This window comes from Chaetodon auriga, chromosome 17, assembly GCF_051107435.1.
Source record: "Chaetodon auriga isolate fChaAug3 chromosome 17, fChaAug3.hap1, whole genome shotgun sequence".
Taxonomy (NCBI): Eukaryota; Metazoa; Chordata; class Actinopteri; order Chaetodontiformes; family Chaetodontidae; genus Chaetodon; species Chaetodon auriga.
The window spans coordinates 12063820-12078100 of NC_135090.1; the positions used below are offsets into that span (position 1 = coordinate 12063820).

The 14281-nt window shown below is 43.2% G+C and overlaps 3 protein-coding genes across 9 annotated transcripts; 1 reads left to right on the forward strand and 2 right to left on the reverse strand.

Moving 5' to 3' along the window:
- Positions 1-15: 15 nt before the first annotated feature.
- rbm48 (RNA binding motif protein 48) lies at positions 16-1709 on the forward strand. Its single transcript, XM_076754725.1, has 5 exons — positions 16-150; positions 339-529; positions 622-767; positions 908-1467; positions 1575-1709. Exons 1-5 carry the CDS (start codon positions 22-24, stop codon positions 1635-1637), a joined length of 1089 nt encoding a protein of 362 aa, XP_076610840.1. The 5' UTR covers positions 16-21; the 3' UTR covers positions 1638-1709.
- Positions 1710-1719: 10 nt separating this feature from the next.
- On the reverse strand, positions 1720-4450 carry clxn (calaxin). Its single transcript, XM_076754726.1, has 7 exons — positions 3717-4450; positions 3060-3235; positions 2716-2874; positions 2434-2538; positions 2201-2352; positions 1949-2053; positions 1720-1854 (listed from the first exon to the last, which is right to left on the reverse strand). Exons 2-7 carry the CDS (start codon positions 3133-3135, stop codon positions 1804-1806), a joined length of 648 nt encoding a protein of 215 aa, XP_076610841.1. The 5' UTR covers positions 3136-3235; positions 3717-4450; the 3' UTR covers positions 1720-1803.
- A 544-nt stretch (positions 4451-4994) lies between these two features.
- Positions 4995-14209, reverse strand: sytl1 (synaptotagmin-like 1). 7 transcript variants are annotated; one of them, XM_076754719.1, is made up of 18 exons: positions 13733-14204; positions 13241-13348; positions 12471-12605; positions 12162-12333; positions 11874-12000; positions 10654-10802; positions 10447-10561; positions 10313-10370; positions 10192-10228; positions 10069-10109; positions 9803-9919; positions 9478-9644; positions 9292-9394; positions 8735-8896; positions 8282-8360; positions 8110-8209; positions 7682-7887; positions 4995-5487 (listed from the first exon to the last, which is right to left on the reverse strand). In XM_076754719.1, the coding sequence occupies exons 5-18, from the start codon at positions 11996-11998 to the stop codon at positions 5345-5347; spliced, it is 1602 nt and encodes a 533-aa protein (XP_076610834.1). In that variant the 5' UTR covers positions 11999-12000; positions 12162-12333; positions 12471-12605; positions 13241-13348; positions 13733-14204; the 3' UTR covers positions 4995-5344. The 7 variants fall into 7 exon arrangements, with proteins under 7 accessions (XP_076610834.1, XP_076610839.1, XP_076610833.1 ...); XM_076754724.1 differs by having other exon boundaries at positions 11879-12000; positions 13733-14202; XM_076754718.1 differs by lacking the exon at positions 12471-12605.
- Between the last annotated feature and the right edge of the window lie 72 nt (positions 14210-14281).

Here is a 14281-nt window from a genome sequence, read left to right on the forward strand (position 1 = left end):
CGGGAAATTATTTCCAGAAACATGGCGGCACCTATCAACAACGATTCAGGCTGTTGGGGTGTTCCAGAGGTTTATAAACACCACGAGCAGAGAAAAGTGTGCATTTCTCGACCAAAATATAGAGAGGGAAGGAAAGCGAAAGCTGTTAAGGTAAGAACATGCCAAATATTATTCAGAAAAACGCAATATATCTTAAGTTATGAGACACTGTTACTCCTGTACACCTACTTCAGCCCGTGGATAAATATCACGTACAGTATAGCTAGATAGACAATACAAATAACCTAGTGTTGCAAATACATTGCAGAGCAAGTTTCATTATATTTGTGCATCATCAGGTGTATACCATCAACTTAGAGTCTCGTTACCTGATGGTCCAAGGGGTCCCAGCCATTGGAGTGATGACAGAGTTGATCCAGCTGTGTGCCCTGTACGGAGCTGTGGTGGAGTACAGGCCCCTGGACGAGTACCCTGCTGAGGAGTTCACGGAGGTCTACCTTGTCAAGTTCGAGAAACTCACCAGTGCCAGGTTCGGGATGTCACGTATTCAGCCCATTATACCACTGCAGTGGCAACGTTGAATAAACTTGCTGAATGCTTTTGTTTAAATGTCTGTTTCAGAGCAGCCAAGCGGCATATGGATGAGAAGAGTTTCTATGGTGGTGTCCTGCATGTATGCTATGTCCCCGAATATGAGACTGTGGAAGACACCAGGCTAAAGCTGCAGGACAGGAGGAGATATGTAATCAGGGCTGTTCAGAATAAAGGTACACTTTAATGTCAAATATAGACATACTCTTAAAGAATACACAAATCTTTTCTTTTCTCACAGCTTTTATTGCACTATTGTTTTCGAATGGCATCGAATTGAAACTACGTTTTATTCTCTAATGTTGTTGTTACAAAGCAAGAGAAAAGCAGCAGAAGGAGGCAGTAAACATGGAGTCCACATCAACAGACACAGCCACCACATCAGAGACGACCATCACCAGAGATGATAATACTTATGACGATGATAATACAGGGGAGACTTCAACCATCAGCCACTATTCAAGCTTTCCTCTTCTGCCTTTACCGCCCCAGGAATATCATTACTACGGACATAAAAATCAGCATGGGACTATACAAACAGAGGACAAAATGGGGACATTACATAATGCCATCATTAACACAAAACAGAAGCCAGCACTGAGTTCAAGCTCCAGCCAAAGCTCTTCAGACAGAGACAGAGACACAGAACACAGACTTACCTCAAATCAGTCTTCTACAGTCAGATTTGTCCCACGGACCACACATCTGGAGAACAGGAAACGCAAGATGGAGGAGGCTGTGGAGCACACACTGACTGGAGTTACCGCAAGCAATGAGCCACTTATTGGGCCAAAGCTACCAGAATCACCAAAACTAAACATGGAGGATGAGTCACTGAACACAACTGTAAGCCTGATCAGGAACACAATGAAACAGGTAACTTGTAATCTAATATTTTCAAGGATTTCAGAATGAAAAAAAATCTTCAGTGTAGTCTTAATACCTTAAATTGTTTCAGTAAAATCAGTTGTCATATCTCTCAGGTAGAATCAGTTCCTGTCCTCAAACCAGTGGAGAAGAAGGTGAAACCACGTCGTCGCATTTGATCAAGTGAGCTGCGTTGATGCTGAACTGCAGAGTTTGCTGCTCCCATTTGGAAAATGACCATTCAAACAGTCTCTCTTGGACGCTTGTTTTTATTTACAAAACTTTGTATCACAAACAGTTTTATTAAAGACTATGTAGTTGAAAATGCACGTGAATATGATTTCTTCATTGTTCCAGTTGTTCTTGAAATACATGCTGCTCAAATGTCTCAATACTCTGAAAACAGAAGAAAATAGAATGCAAGATGAAGAATTTCTGACTTAAAAAACTTAAATGAGAGCTTTTTAAACATCCTTTAATTTGTGATTACCGTGGTGTCGGGGAGGCAGGTTCCAAAAGCCTCAAGTAATAGATTCTCCTCTCTCACCGCCTTTTCAAAGTCAGCAAAAGACAGTCTGCCATCATGGTCATGGTCCTACAGAAAAAAAAAGAAAAAGAAAAAACAACAATGTGCTGTGCTTGCTCTAAATGTGAATTTTGGAGGTAGTGCATACATTATATGCAGAAGTAAATCAAGGTATAGAAATTTAAACCAATAGGTCAGCAACATCCATCCCCTCACCATCTTCTTGAGCGTGATCTCCACCAGATCCTTGATCCCTTCGTCGGGGTCCTCCTCTGTGGGCTGTCTGATGAGGCTGTTCTTCAGCATATGGAACATCTCCTCTCTGGAGATGTAGTTGTCACCATTCAAGTCATACACGTGAAAGCAGTCTGAGCAATGCAAAGAGAGTAGAATTATTAACTTGGTATCAGCTTGTAACTCTGATTTTTATGTGTGGGTTGAGAGCTTACACTTGATTTTTTCATCCAGGGTACCTCGCAGGAAAACAGACAGTCCCTCAATCCATTCTTTCATACTGATGAAGCTGTCGTTGTCTTTGTCAAATGTCCTGAAGACTAGAGGACACATAATCAGGAACATTCACAACATGTCCAGGTTATCAAACAATCACATTTCACGGCATCTAAACTTCTGCTGGTTCTCTCTGAATCTTCAGTTTTTGTCCTTCCAAATATGAAATATTTCCTGTCATCCCGTGCAACAAGCGAACATGTTTGAAGTAGACAGAATACCTCCATCCATGATCATGTCGTCGGTCATCCCAAAGCTGTTGTGCAGTATGCTCCTGAACCTCCCTCTGTCCAGGCCGCCAGCTGTCCTTCCGGGAACAGTCGCCTCCCCCAAAAGCGTGTTAAACTCTCGGATAAGGAACTCAACCTCTGTTTTATTGACTGGGGTCATTGAAATAGCAGTTCTATTAGCTGTGTGACATTTTGAGTTTGTGCTATAGTTGCATGGTAGCTAGCTGGCGGCGTTACTTCAAAACAATGAAACGTAGGCATAACGGAAGGTGCACCATAAGAGGCTAGCTTAGCGTGAGATAAACGCGTTAGATAACTTTTCACTGAATACTCACAGTGCTCCACTTGTTTCGAGATTGTTTCAGCCTGAGTTTGTATCAATTTCCTGTTCATGGCAGACATTTCCGACATTTTTAAAGGAGGGACGCCGGACAGCCGCTGCACGAGACCTCCGACAGGCGTTATGTTGACATTCCGTCGTCCTGGCAACTGCGTAGCGTCTCATTCAAACCTAGAACAAATACGTGTAATAAAGTTTGCGCAAATTCAAATGAATATGTAAAACACCTTGATATGCCACCACATCAGTTACGTCATATCCCTTCTCTATCCTCATTTTCTGTCAGCTCTCTACTCTCCTGTCTAATAAAGACAGAAGTAATTTAAGTTAAAGCTGCAGTCTAACATTTGAATCATACTGTGTGTGACTTGATTAGATTTACATTTATTTGTCATTCTGCAAGGAAAATCGTTTCCACCTTCTGTACAACCTCAGCTTACACAAATGCAATGCAAACTGTAGAAAACTCAGAAAACCGCATTGATGCAAATGGAGAGAAAATAAGAGAAACATGTCAATATAGCGCAATACAGTCCAACAGTAGCACTTCATTCAGCTTTTCACATGCAGCAGGCCTGTAAACAGACTTGGATGTTTGAAACGGGTGCAGTTCTCTTTAACAAAAGGATAAAACAACAAAACGAACCCTCACCATGTAAATGCACTTGATGAAGGCCATGCTGCTCACTGTCTTGTTCGTACTCTGAGCCACTCACCGATGAACAGCTTCTGCATCTCCACCTGAGACATCTTAAACACTGTCAGCACGCTCACGCTTCATCTGTGTCAGTCTGTGAAGTTACACAGAAACATAAGATGACCACATCCGGCCACAACCTTCAAGTAAGTTGGTTTGGCAGGCTGCACGTAAAATTTGCTCTGCATGATCGTTGGTGTCATTTTACAGGATGTAACCATAACTGTAACCACATAACTGACTGGGCGAAGTTGGCAGCTGGGACTACAGATATTCTAAAGATAGTCCTAATTCATTGCCACTTAATTTGCAGTAATCTACCAACCTCAAAGTAGCAAACAACCTTAAAATGATCAAATAAAAATACAGAAGGGAGCTATTATCTAATCAGTTTCTCCACTGAGGGGTTCCTCTGTGAATTCATTTCTTCCTGAGAGACTCAAAAACATACATAACCAGGTGAAATGACTCAGGACTCAACATAAAACATCAGGACATACAAGGTGTCCTAGAGATTTCTTTAAAGAATGGGTATTACCTTGCATAAGGACAGCGTAGGAAGGGTAATGACACTCCAATATCTGGCTTCACATCAACAACAACAACAAAAAGATGCAACTGATGTGACTTCACATTTCAAGAGATTAATGAATTACAAGTGTTGAAACACGAAACCCTTTTAGTTCATCTGGATTTTATTTTGGAAGCCAAACAGCTTTACTTCCAGATTGAAGCAGGAGCAGTAAAATCGCCATCTCCTGGACGGTTCTGACTCACATGATAAACCGCTTTACTCCAGTGTCTTTTGATGAAGTATGGGAGGACGGATACCTGATGCCAATATTCATGCTTTGATATTGAGGAAAAAAAAAAAAAAAGTCCAGCACACAGCCATTTCTTCTTTTTCTCTTGAACTTGTTCTTCACTGCCACCTCTGTAGTTTGCCTAGAAAGTACAAACTGTAAGTATAAAGTTTGACCACAAGGTGGTAGCTTATCCATAAAAAGGAAAAAATAAATACATGCAACTTGGCCTTTTCTGTCCTATGCAATTGCAGAAATTACACCCAAGAATTTATTAGTTACATGTTCATGTTCCTTTAGAGTGAAAGACATTAGGCCTGGGAAACAATTTGAAATAAATATGTGGTTATTCAGCTCGTATAAATGATCTGTCCATCTTTGTCTCCCTGATTTAATATTTTTTCATTTACTAAGCAAAGAAGAACACTGGATGGTTCAGCTAAGGTTTGATATTTAATTAATAAACCGCAATAGATTACAATAGCACTTTCGTCAGACAACACACAGACTGAACCAAAACATACAAGGAAAACATTTGAAATGCAGACTGATTTGGTTTGACAACTAAATATGTCTCATCTACACCATTAATTCACAATATTGCACCACTACTGCCTTCTGCGTGTGTGTGTGTTTGCACGAAAGAAGAGAAATAAACAGTGTATATGTGTTATCACTGTGACAGAGAGGTTAAATGTGCTGAGTGTGTCCTTTCAGTCCAGCCATTACATGAGCATGCATGTGAATGTTCATTGAATGAACGTCTGTGTACGAAGCCTGTCACTCAGCCCGGTCTGTGAGGTTAGTTCTGATTGGTAGTGTAGCGTCGATCCAGTGGTTTGGGTTGTTGATCATGGAGGTCCACAGAGCAACCTCCTCCTCTGTGGAGTCCATCCAGCTGACGTCCTCCCCATAACTCTGACCTGCCGTTAAAAAACACGCAATTATTCCGTTAATGTTGAAGACATTGCGACAGACTACTAACTGACCACTGTTCCTGTATGCACATGCACATAAACTGTATTTCCTGGTGTTATTTTTGTATAAAAATTACCATAAAAATGCAATGTATCATGTACTGATAGCATGTGCTGCCTTCAGTGCAGGCTGGGGTTGCAGCTGTACCATGGCATGAAAATTGCTGGATATCATGCCATTTGCTTATCAAGCTTAGTAAATTCTACTGTATTAGTGCTATTAAAAAATATTTCAAGTTTATATCAAGTTTCAGGCCTGTCAGGACATATTCTGTGGAATTATAAGAATGCATTTGTTCAACCAAAAGAGCCCTTGTGTTTTCACCCCATTAAGGATCCTTGTTACTGATGACAATAACAATAACCATCGCAAGCCTCATTCAGGCTCACCTGGAGAGGCAAATGACTCTACCAAAAGACTAAAATCCAGACATGATGCCTGACAGTCAAATCAAGAAATCGCAGCCCCCAAGCTGAAAGCAGCAACAAACAGTCCCAAAGTCTACAGCAGTCGGCCCTGCCATCTCAATACTACAGCGTTATGTCAAAATCTGTTTACAGTAAGCAAAACAAAATCAAAGTTGTCACTTGCCATCACTCTGCTGACATCATCTTCCCTCTGGGACCCCAGAGTGAGACAGAGGCTGCTGCTCTATCAGCATTTCGAGCTTGAGTGCTACACACGCCTCGTCAAGCACAGTAACACCAACCATGAGCAAAACAACACCATCAATATCGATGCAAGCTACTTCACAGTAACTTAATTAGCTGAAATCAGAATTGTTTTCCACCTTGCTCACATATACAGCTTTGCTACTGATACCTGCTTCACCCCCATTTTACCATCTTTGTGGCGATTTCAGCAGCCACCAGCCCAACATGTGATATTTAACAAAGCAGAGTAACGATGAGGCTCTCTGGACACCTCGAAATGACCTCGCTCTCATGACATGACCATCAGAAATGCCTGAAATGCCAACGGGACAAAATGCAATGCTACGTGCAGCACTGGGCTGACATACTGTCACCATACCACTCCTAAACAGCACTGAAGACGAAGCATAAAGCTGCTTTTATTATGGCACAATCTCGAAAGCTGACCATAAAATAAAACGACCAGTCAAACAGCCCCTTTAATGTCCCATCCCCTGACACAGAAACTGCTGCCCTCCTACAAGCCTACGAAATGTCAGAGCACCCATGAAGTAGCACTGAATCTCTTATCACAGCTCAGCACAGAAAATGGCAGGAGATGTCGGCAAAGCTGAATTTTAAAATGAGACACTGGAGCATTTATTCATCACCTCGAAAGCCTTTTGTCATACTGAATAAACTCTCCAGTCACTTCCTGATTTACAGAAGACAGCCCAAGACAAACATAAGTGAGTCAACATTGCCAACAGCAGCCCAGAACCAAGGTGATTGATAAGAGATATGATCCTCTGCAAAGACCAGGCTGGTATCCACACAGACTGCAGCACAGGAGGACAAATACTGTCTCCAATCACCAATACTGACTTCTAACTTCAGAACAAGGTCAATTGTTCCCCTGTATGCTCACTTATTATATCATCTGTCACAAAGTGCTTCACTGAAACTGAAAGAGCCCCCACAAATAACTTTCCTCCGTGCATTTAGTCTTTCCATTTATCATATATCTTTAGAATGAAACAAGCATCTGTGTGATTCTAACTGTGTATCATACCATAATACAGTATGGGTGTTTTATCATAAAAGTCCGGTTTGCTGCCTGCAATCGTCCAATATCTTATGCCTGCTTTGTGAAAGCTTATACTGCACACAGGCTGGCTGTAATCCCCATGGGTCCCTATTCCTGAAAAACATCCACTTTATATTTACAGAAGCAAAAACAGCTATTTGGTTGCAAAAAAAACACAACACTGCAATCTATGTAGAATGATTTTTATGGTATTCTAGCAAGCTCCAAAGCAATCCTTACCGCCAAAGACAGCACCAAATTCAAAAAACAAGAACTTGTCACATTGAAAAAGCCTCTGAGCTGCGCAGCCTTGATACAAGTTAGTTTGTTTGCGTACCCACACACTTAATAAGGGCTAACTGGTGGCAATGGAAACTTGCTGGTATTTTTAATGTAGGCAGAGAGTGTAGAAACACTCACCGGTTCCACAGCTCAGACGAATCCCTCCTAAGACGTGTATTTTCAACCCTTCGCGGTGCCAGACAGTCAGCTCCGCACAGGCCTCTCTCAGGTCGCTGGTGTGGAAGCCATCGTACACCATGGTGTGGTTGTAGGTAGGGCTGATGGAGCGCTTCACCATCCGCGTCTTCTGACCGCTCTGTCGACTAGCATCTGGGAGTATGTAGCTTGTGGCGTGTAGATTAAGATGACCAGACAATTACATTCAGATTCAAACCGGAATTCAGTTAAATATTGATACTGTAGGTGTATGTGTGTGTGTGTGTGTGTGTGTGTGCGTGTGTGTGTGAATACTGTTTCTACCTGTGTGTACAAGTGCATTAACTGATTTTTATATGATACGCATCTGATGAGAGAATAACAGGAAATATGTTGCAGAGCTGACACACCTTCTAACAAAGGAGTCTATAGGGCCCCCTTTGTTGGACACAAGACCCTGAGCCTCCCGCAGCCAGATGTGAAGCTCTCCTGTCAGAGGCAGACCACCACCTTAACACACACACAAAATGTGTAAGATACATGCGATTGAGGTACGACATAACATATGTGTGCTCCGCTCACCCTCAAATCCATCTGGGATGAACTTAATAGAGAGCATGATGGTCCCGCGACTGTTAAGGGAGTCTGGATTCAAATTAACCTGCGATGGGGGCAGAAAGAGAAAGAGATAAAGGCAGGAGGAAAGAGAAAGGAAAAGCAAGGGGGGAGGGAGGCAGAAGTGTTGGAAGCAGGAAAAGATTAAGGTTACATAAAGCCTTAGTTGAAATTCACAGCATGTCTTCGTCTCCCTTCAGCTCTCCCAGACACAAGAGACACTCCTCCCTGTATTCTGTGTCTCCGACAAAGCTGCCAAAACTGCTGTCATACAGACACTCAGATACTAAACAAATGTAGACACAGGCAGCATAGTGTTGTGGTAAATATTTGTCTGGGAGTATTCAAACTCACATGCTAATTTATGTGACTACATGGTTGTATATTTGCATGACGGTCCTTCGTGTCCTCTCTCCCTACCCGTGGTTGCAGGTCCTGCCACAGAGGCTCAGTGTAGGTCCAGTCCCAGAGCCCCAGAGACACCTCCACCTCTCCCAGAAACACGTTCCTTCCCAGGTGCTCGGCGTGCCACACAGACAGGTTCAAGGTCCGGCTGCGAAGCTCTCCGATCCGCACTTTATACTATAGGCAAGAACCAGAATCGGGCCGCACATGAAAGGATGGATGAGGAAAGTACAGGACGAAGCATAACATGTTCAGCTAAACCACAAGAAGTAAACATTAAATGAGGTAATTTAGTCTTCAAGACCGGTGAAATAAGTGGCTGCAGTCCACGTTGAAGGACATGTGGAGGAGTGCTGAAGGGCAAATAATAATAATAAATTTTATGTACATATAGATGCACTTATCAAACGCAACACATGCTTAACATTAAAGTAGATAATCATAACATGTATGTTAAAAAAATAAAGTAAAAAGCAGAATAAGACAAGATAAAACAACCATCAGGTAAAATGGTAAATGGGGGATTTCTGTGAAGGCTGCCACTTTATGTGATATGTGAATGAGGGTCTCACTCGGAGCGTCTGATCATAGACGGGGTTTAGGGTCTTCTTCTTCACAGATGTTTTCTTCTTACTATGACTCGACTTGTCCGGCAAGAGATAGGCTTTCACATATCTGTGAGAAACGCACACACACAAGGCATTTTTGACTGATTTCGTATGTGACGATGTGGCACACTCACATGCACTGTCACTTACGGGTCAGAGCGGTTCTTGCGTGCCGTGGCAATATCCTCGCAGCGATACACTTTGACTTGCAGCTCCTCCTTCTGGTTGTCGTAAACCAATGAGAATTGGATGCGGCCCCTCACCTCGACCACTCCAAAATCGCCCGAGCTGAACAGACTCATCATGCTTCCACTGAGCTATAACGCACACACACAGAGCACAGATCAGCTCCTGCGTCATTGTCCGGAGCTGAGTCATCTTGCGTCGCTGGATAGCCAGTTAATTGAATGTGCGTGTGTGCGCATGCACATATGCGTGTGTGTGTGTGTGTGTGTGTGTGTGTGTGTGTGTGTACCGTGTAGCCCGTATGAAGGCTGCCGTTGGAGCTGCTGGTTTTCAGAGATGTTGGATCTGGCTCTGTCAGACTGCTGCTCAGAGAGTCAGTGTCCCCGCTTTGGCTGTCAAAGTCATCCTGAACACACACACACACACACACACACACACACACACACACACACACACTATTCTCAGACACTTTGAATGGGAGATGAAAAAACTGGCCATTTCACCAGAACCAATTAGTGGTGGTGCTCTGTGAATGTGGTTGTGTGTTACAATCACCTCTGGTTCCTCTGAGTGGCCATTACTTTTCCTTTCAGACTCTAAGAGCAGAATGACGAGTTAATAACAGTGCTAAGAGACGGCGAGAGCGTCACAGAGGCACTGAGAGAGAAACGTTCGTACCTTTGGATGATGAGGAACTATTTCTATGCAGCAGACTCTGGAATTAAAGATGATTATTTGTATTTAGAGGACTTGTTTTCAAGCACAGAAAAAAAAAAGAAACACAGATGCACACACGGACCTGTGCGGCGGGAGTTTTTGCTCTGGGTGTGGGTGTGGGTTTCAAATTTTCTTGACTCCTGAAAACACACAAGAAATTGGGAGACTGCAGCTAAACACAGCGTGATGATTTTTCTACGCGCGCCCTTCACTAACCCCCTGCTCTCTTCGTCTTGGCTGTCCTTCAGTCTTCCCTCAGCCTCGGGAGAGGTGTTGTTGTTGTGGGAGGCTTCCTCTCTCTCGCCAATGAACAGTCCAGCCAGGGGCACATCTGTTACCAAGGCAACAACCACATAACCATCACTGGGATGTCCCTTTAACAGCAGGCCTGAAGTAGTAATACTGTGTCAACTGAAAACGGACCTTTGCCCTTTGTGTTCCTTTGGCGTATGGTGGCGTGGACGAGGGTGCTGCCCGACCAGGTGCGATGGCGTTTGTTGCGCTCCTCCCTGAACCACGCCCCCGACAGGGAGCGAAGACGTGTCGAGTCTGTTTCTGTCTGCTGGAGGACCCTGCAGCGTTGACACAGGGCCCAGTTAAATAGCAAACAATCACAACTTCCTGTTGGAAAGTCAGATGATGTCAGCCTACGTCACCAGCAGTCACAGACAAACAGACAAAACTTAGCAGGCAACAATTTTGGTAACTGATTAATTGATTAAGTCAATTATCGAGTGAAAATGCCAATTATTCTTTAGTTTTTCAAATGTGTGGATATGCTCTCTACCTTGGGCTCTGGGAAACTGTGATGGACATTTTTTACTATTTTATGATGTTTTATAAATTAAATCAATTCATCAAAAAAAGTCATTAGGTGAAGATTAATCAACACGAGCATCACCCACAGGGGACAATAGGTTGACTATTAGACCTTATTATTTAAATCCGAGCTTCTATGAGGTCTTTGATCATGTGGTCAATTGTATTTATAGCTGTGCAAACATGTTGTACATGCAGGAGCTGCTCTGCACTGTATGCACATATAATTTTACTGACTTCCCCCCACTGAAGCTGAATAACCAACCAGGTGGCCTGGTCAGACTGGTCTGGGGCCCCGAAAAGCCCCAGGTTCACACTGTGCCAATTGATTTGTGGTAATTTTATGAACTGAAAGTTTGTTTGGAAACGTGTCATTACAGCAGCATCTCAAGTGACACGATAAGTGTCATTAAGGCGGGCCTTGCTTTGCTTCCTGATTCTGAGGCCCCCTGTCTCGTCTTGAGAAGGTCCCTGTATTAAAACCTTAATTATTAGCCGATATTAAGCTTACATGTTTTGTATTACCACATAGCAAATTTGCAATCAATAAAAGAGGTTTTCAACTTTAAACTACAAGGTACAGACAGGAAATGAATTTAAGGAAGTCCTGAATAAATGAGAGGAGACACAAATACAGATGCTTCCTTACAGCTGTGCTGCATGATACAATGAAGTCATTATCATCCTATCACATTCTCTGTCTTGTCCCCTTTGGATGGAAGGCTCACTGCAATTCTGCTCCTTTAATTTGCCACATGTCTGTATGTTTGTGTTCAGTACTGGAAAAGACTGGCACCTAAAAAGGATTAACAGTCACCTCTGACCTTACACGTCTCTCATCAAGACGGAGCAACTCTAAGTCACGCTGTACGACCTGCAGGATGGCGGACTGCTCCTCTTCTGTCAGGTGGCTCAAGTCAAGTGACGAGTCAACCTGCTCCCCCTCCATCTCTGAGTGAGAAGCAAAAGCACAATCCTCAAACAGACGACACCCATTCATCTCTAATTATATATAACATTCTGTATCAAAAGTAGTGAAACATTAACAATAACTAGTGAAAGACTGCTCTTGTTCTTGCTGAACCAATGCTTCCACCAACCAGACAACTCACCAATTGAGGTCACAGTGACTTTGACCTTTGACCACCAAAATCTAATCAGTTAATCACTGAGTCCAAGTGAATGCTGGTGCCAAATTTGAAGGAAATCCCTCAAGGTGTTCCTAAGATATCGTGTTTGTGAGAATGGGACGGACAGATGGACGAACTCCAGCCACAGCTGTCACTGGTGCAGGGGCATAAAAAGAAAAACATACGCAGATGTACTAACAAATAGGCAGTTGCATAAAGTAAAGGCAGATCTCATTGTGATGGGTTACAAAGACTGAAAAAGATACGAGATAAGAAGTAAAAGTGACTTACTCCATTAGGAGTTACATTCATGAAGGCGGGGGGTGAAAGCTTATTTCTAACGTAATAAATAAATGGCTTCCAAATTCTCTCAAAGTCTTCAGAGGAGCCAGTGAGTGCGGCTCAGTGGACAGGTCAACCTCAGAGCTAGCAAAGTGACACATTTTGTTATTTTGAGTTTTGTTCCAGAAAGAAGGAAGAAACTAGAAATAAAAGAAATTGCATGTTGTGGGTGCCATTCTGTTCCCAAACATATATCAGTGAGTTTGGAGTACATTCCTCCTTATCAGGTTGTTTCAGTGGAATAACTAAAGTGTCAAGTGCCTCACAAGAAACAAGAACAGAAATGTCAGAAAAAAAAAATACATGAGCAGACATGTGTTTTGTCTTCTGTCTTATCCTGCTAATTATCTTCAGGTCCCTCAGGTTTATCTTGTGCTGACGTCCACGTTGGGAACCTCATCGTTAAACCATTCAATACACTGTCCACCGTGGCTCTGGTGCCTCAGTGGGTGAGGACACATACTGTGTCAGGTCTATTCCTGTCGGCCTCTATGACTTTCATCCCCTCCTGCTCCAAATGCTGTCCACTGTAGACTATCTAAACTCCAAAAATAACACTTAATAACACTATTTAAGCTGCCACTACATGTTTTGATGCTAAAAATCCTAATGTTAAAAAAAAAACTGCTGCACCACAGTATAATCATTTTTATGTTATGTCTCCAGTGTGTGTTTTTTGGTGTGTGTCTGTGTGTGCTCACTGCCTTGAGGCTGCTTACCTTTGAGTAAGGTCTAATTAACGCATGCGCAAAGCTCCTGTCCAAGCGGGTAGTTTGGCAAACAGGATATCATGCAGCCAGTGTAGCACAGCACACACAACCTCACACCTAAACAGCACAAAAAAAAGAAGATTATTGTAGCGTGTAGTAGATGATATGGAGCAATAATAATACTCTCGCGGTACAGTTTGCAGTGATGCGCTCATCTAAACCTGACAAACCAGTTGCTTTTCACACTGCGTCAGATGTGACATTTAATGCTGTACTTGGAAATATTCCAAAGTGTCTGGTCATGATCATTTCTATGAAGTTTCCCTTTAGAAAAAATAGGCCCGTTCAGCAGTTTCCTCATCCTGAACACCGCGAGAGAGAAAACACCTGTCGCCACTTTCTCCCTTTTTGGATCAAAGGTTAAATTCTCCCCTCACACATCGACTATAAGACGCACAGACACACACACATGAACGTAGAAGCCCCAAAAAAGTCTCCTACCTTACTTGACAGCTTCCGCCATTTCCATCGGTGAAAAAGTTGTGCTGTGTGCGGTGCGTGTGTCGAGGTTTGTGTGCAGAGCAAACGCAGTGAACACGCCCTCCAGATCCAGATCCAGTTCCAGATCCAGATCCAGATCCAGATCGGCGCACGGGCTGCGGTCAGCTGGGCGCGTGAACAAACAGAAACGCAGGGAAAGAGAGTGTGTGTGTGCGTGTGTGAGTGTTTGTTTGACTGTGTGATATGACTCACACACACACACGCGGATGTTTTACCAAATGGCAGGGTGGAGGTGGGATGAAACTTTCCTTCTTGTAGCTGTCCACACCTGTTAAATACACACACACACACACACACACACACACACACACACACACACACACACACACTTGGCCCCACACTGAGGCTGCTGCTGCACCTAAGACAGCACACAATCACACACACATGTACAAACAACGATCTTTGCTTGTTTTGAAGCAGAGGAGCGAATAGCCGGCAGCACATAGCCTGCCTCAACCTTCCAGTGTGAACTTGTGGTAATGAGTGTGC

Excerpts from the sequence above, each read along its gene's own strand:
- sytl1 (XM_076754722.1), bottom strand. The coding sequence starts at position 11,998 with ATGGAGGGGGAGCAGGTTGACTCGTCACTTGACTTGAGCCACCTGACA. Across the intron at positions 9,645-9,802 it reads GCCTTCATACGGGCTACACG|CTCAGTGGAAGCATGATGAG; the intron begins GTACACACACAC and ends TGTGCGTTATAG. Across the intron at positions 5,488-7,681 it reads TCGTCTGAGCTGTGGAACCG|GTCAGAGTTATGGGGAGGAC; the intron begins GTGAGTGTTTCT and ends TTTTAACGGCAG.
- rbm48 (XM_076754725.1), top strand. The coding sequence starts at position 22 with ATGGCGGCACCTATCAACAACGATTCAGGCTGTTGGGGTGTTCCAGAG. Across the intron at positions 530-621 it reads GAGAAACTCACCAGTGCCAG|AGCAGCCAAGCGGCATATGG; the intron begins GTTCGGGATGTC and ends TGTCTGTTTCAG. Across the intron at positions 768-907 it reads CAGGGCTGTTCAGAATAAAG|CAAGAGAAAAGCAGCAGAAG; the intron begins GTACACTTTAAT and ends GTTGTTACAAAG.
- clxn (XM_076754726.1), bottom strand. The coding sequence starts at position 3,135 with ATGTCGGAAATGTCTGCCATGAACAGGAAATTGATACAAACTCAGGCT. Across the intron at positions 2,353-2,433 it reads CCTGGATGAAAAAATCAAGT|ACTGCTTTCACGTGTATGAC; the intron begins GTAAGCTCTCAA and ends TGCATTGCTCAG. Across the intron at positions 2,054-2,200 it reads AGATCACGCTCAAGAAGATG|GACCATGACCATGATGGCAG; the intron begins GTGAGGGGATGG and ends TTTTTTCTGTAG.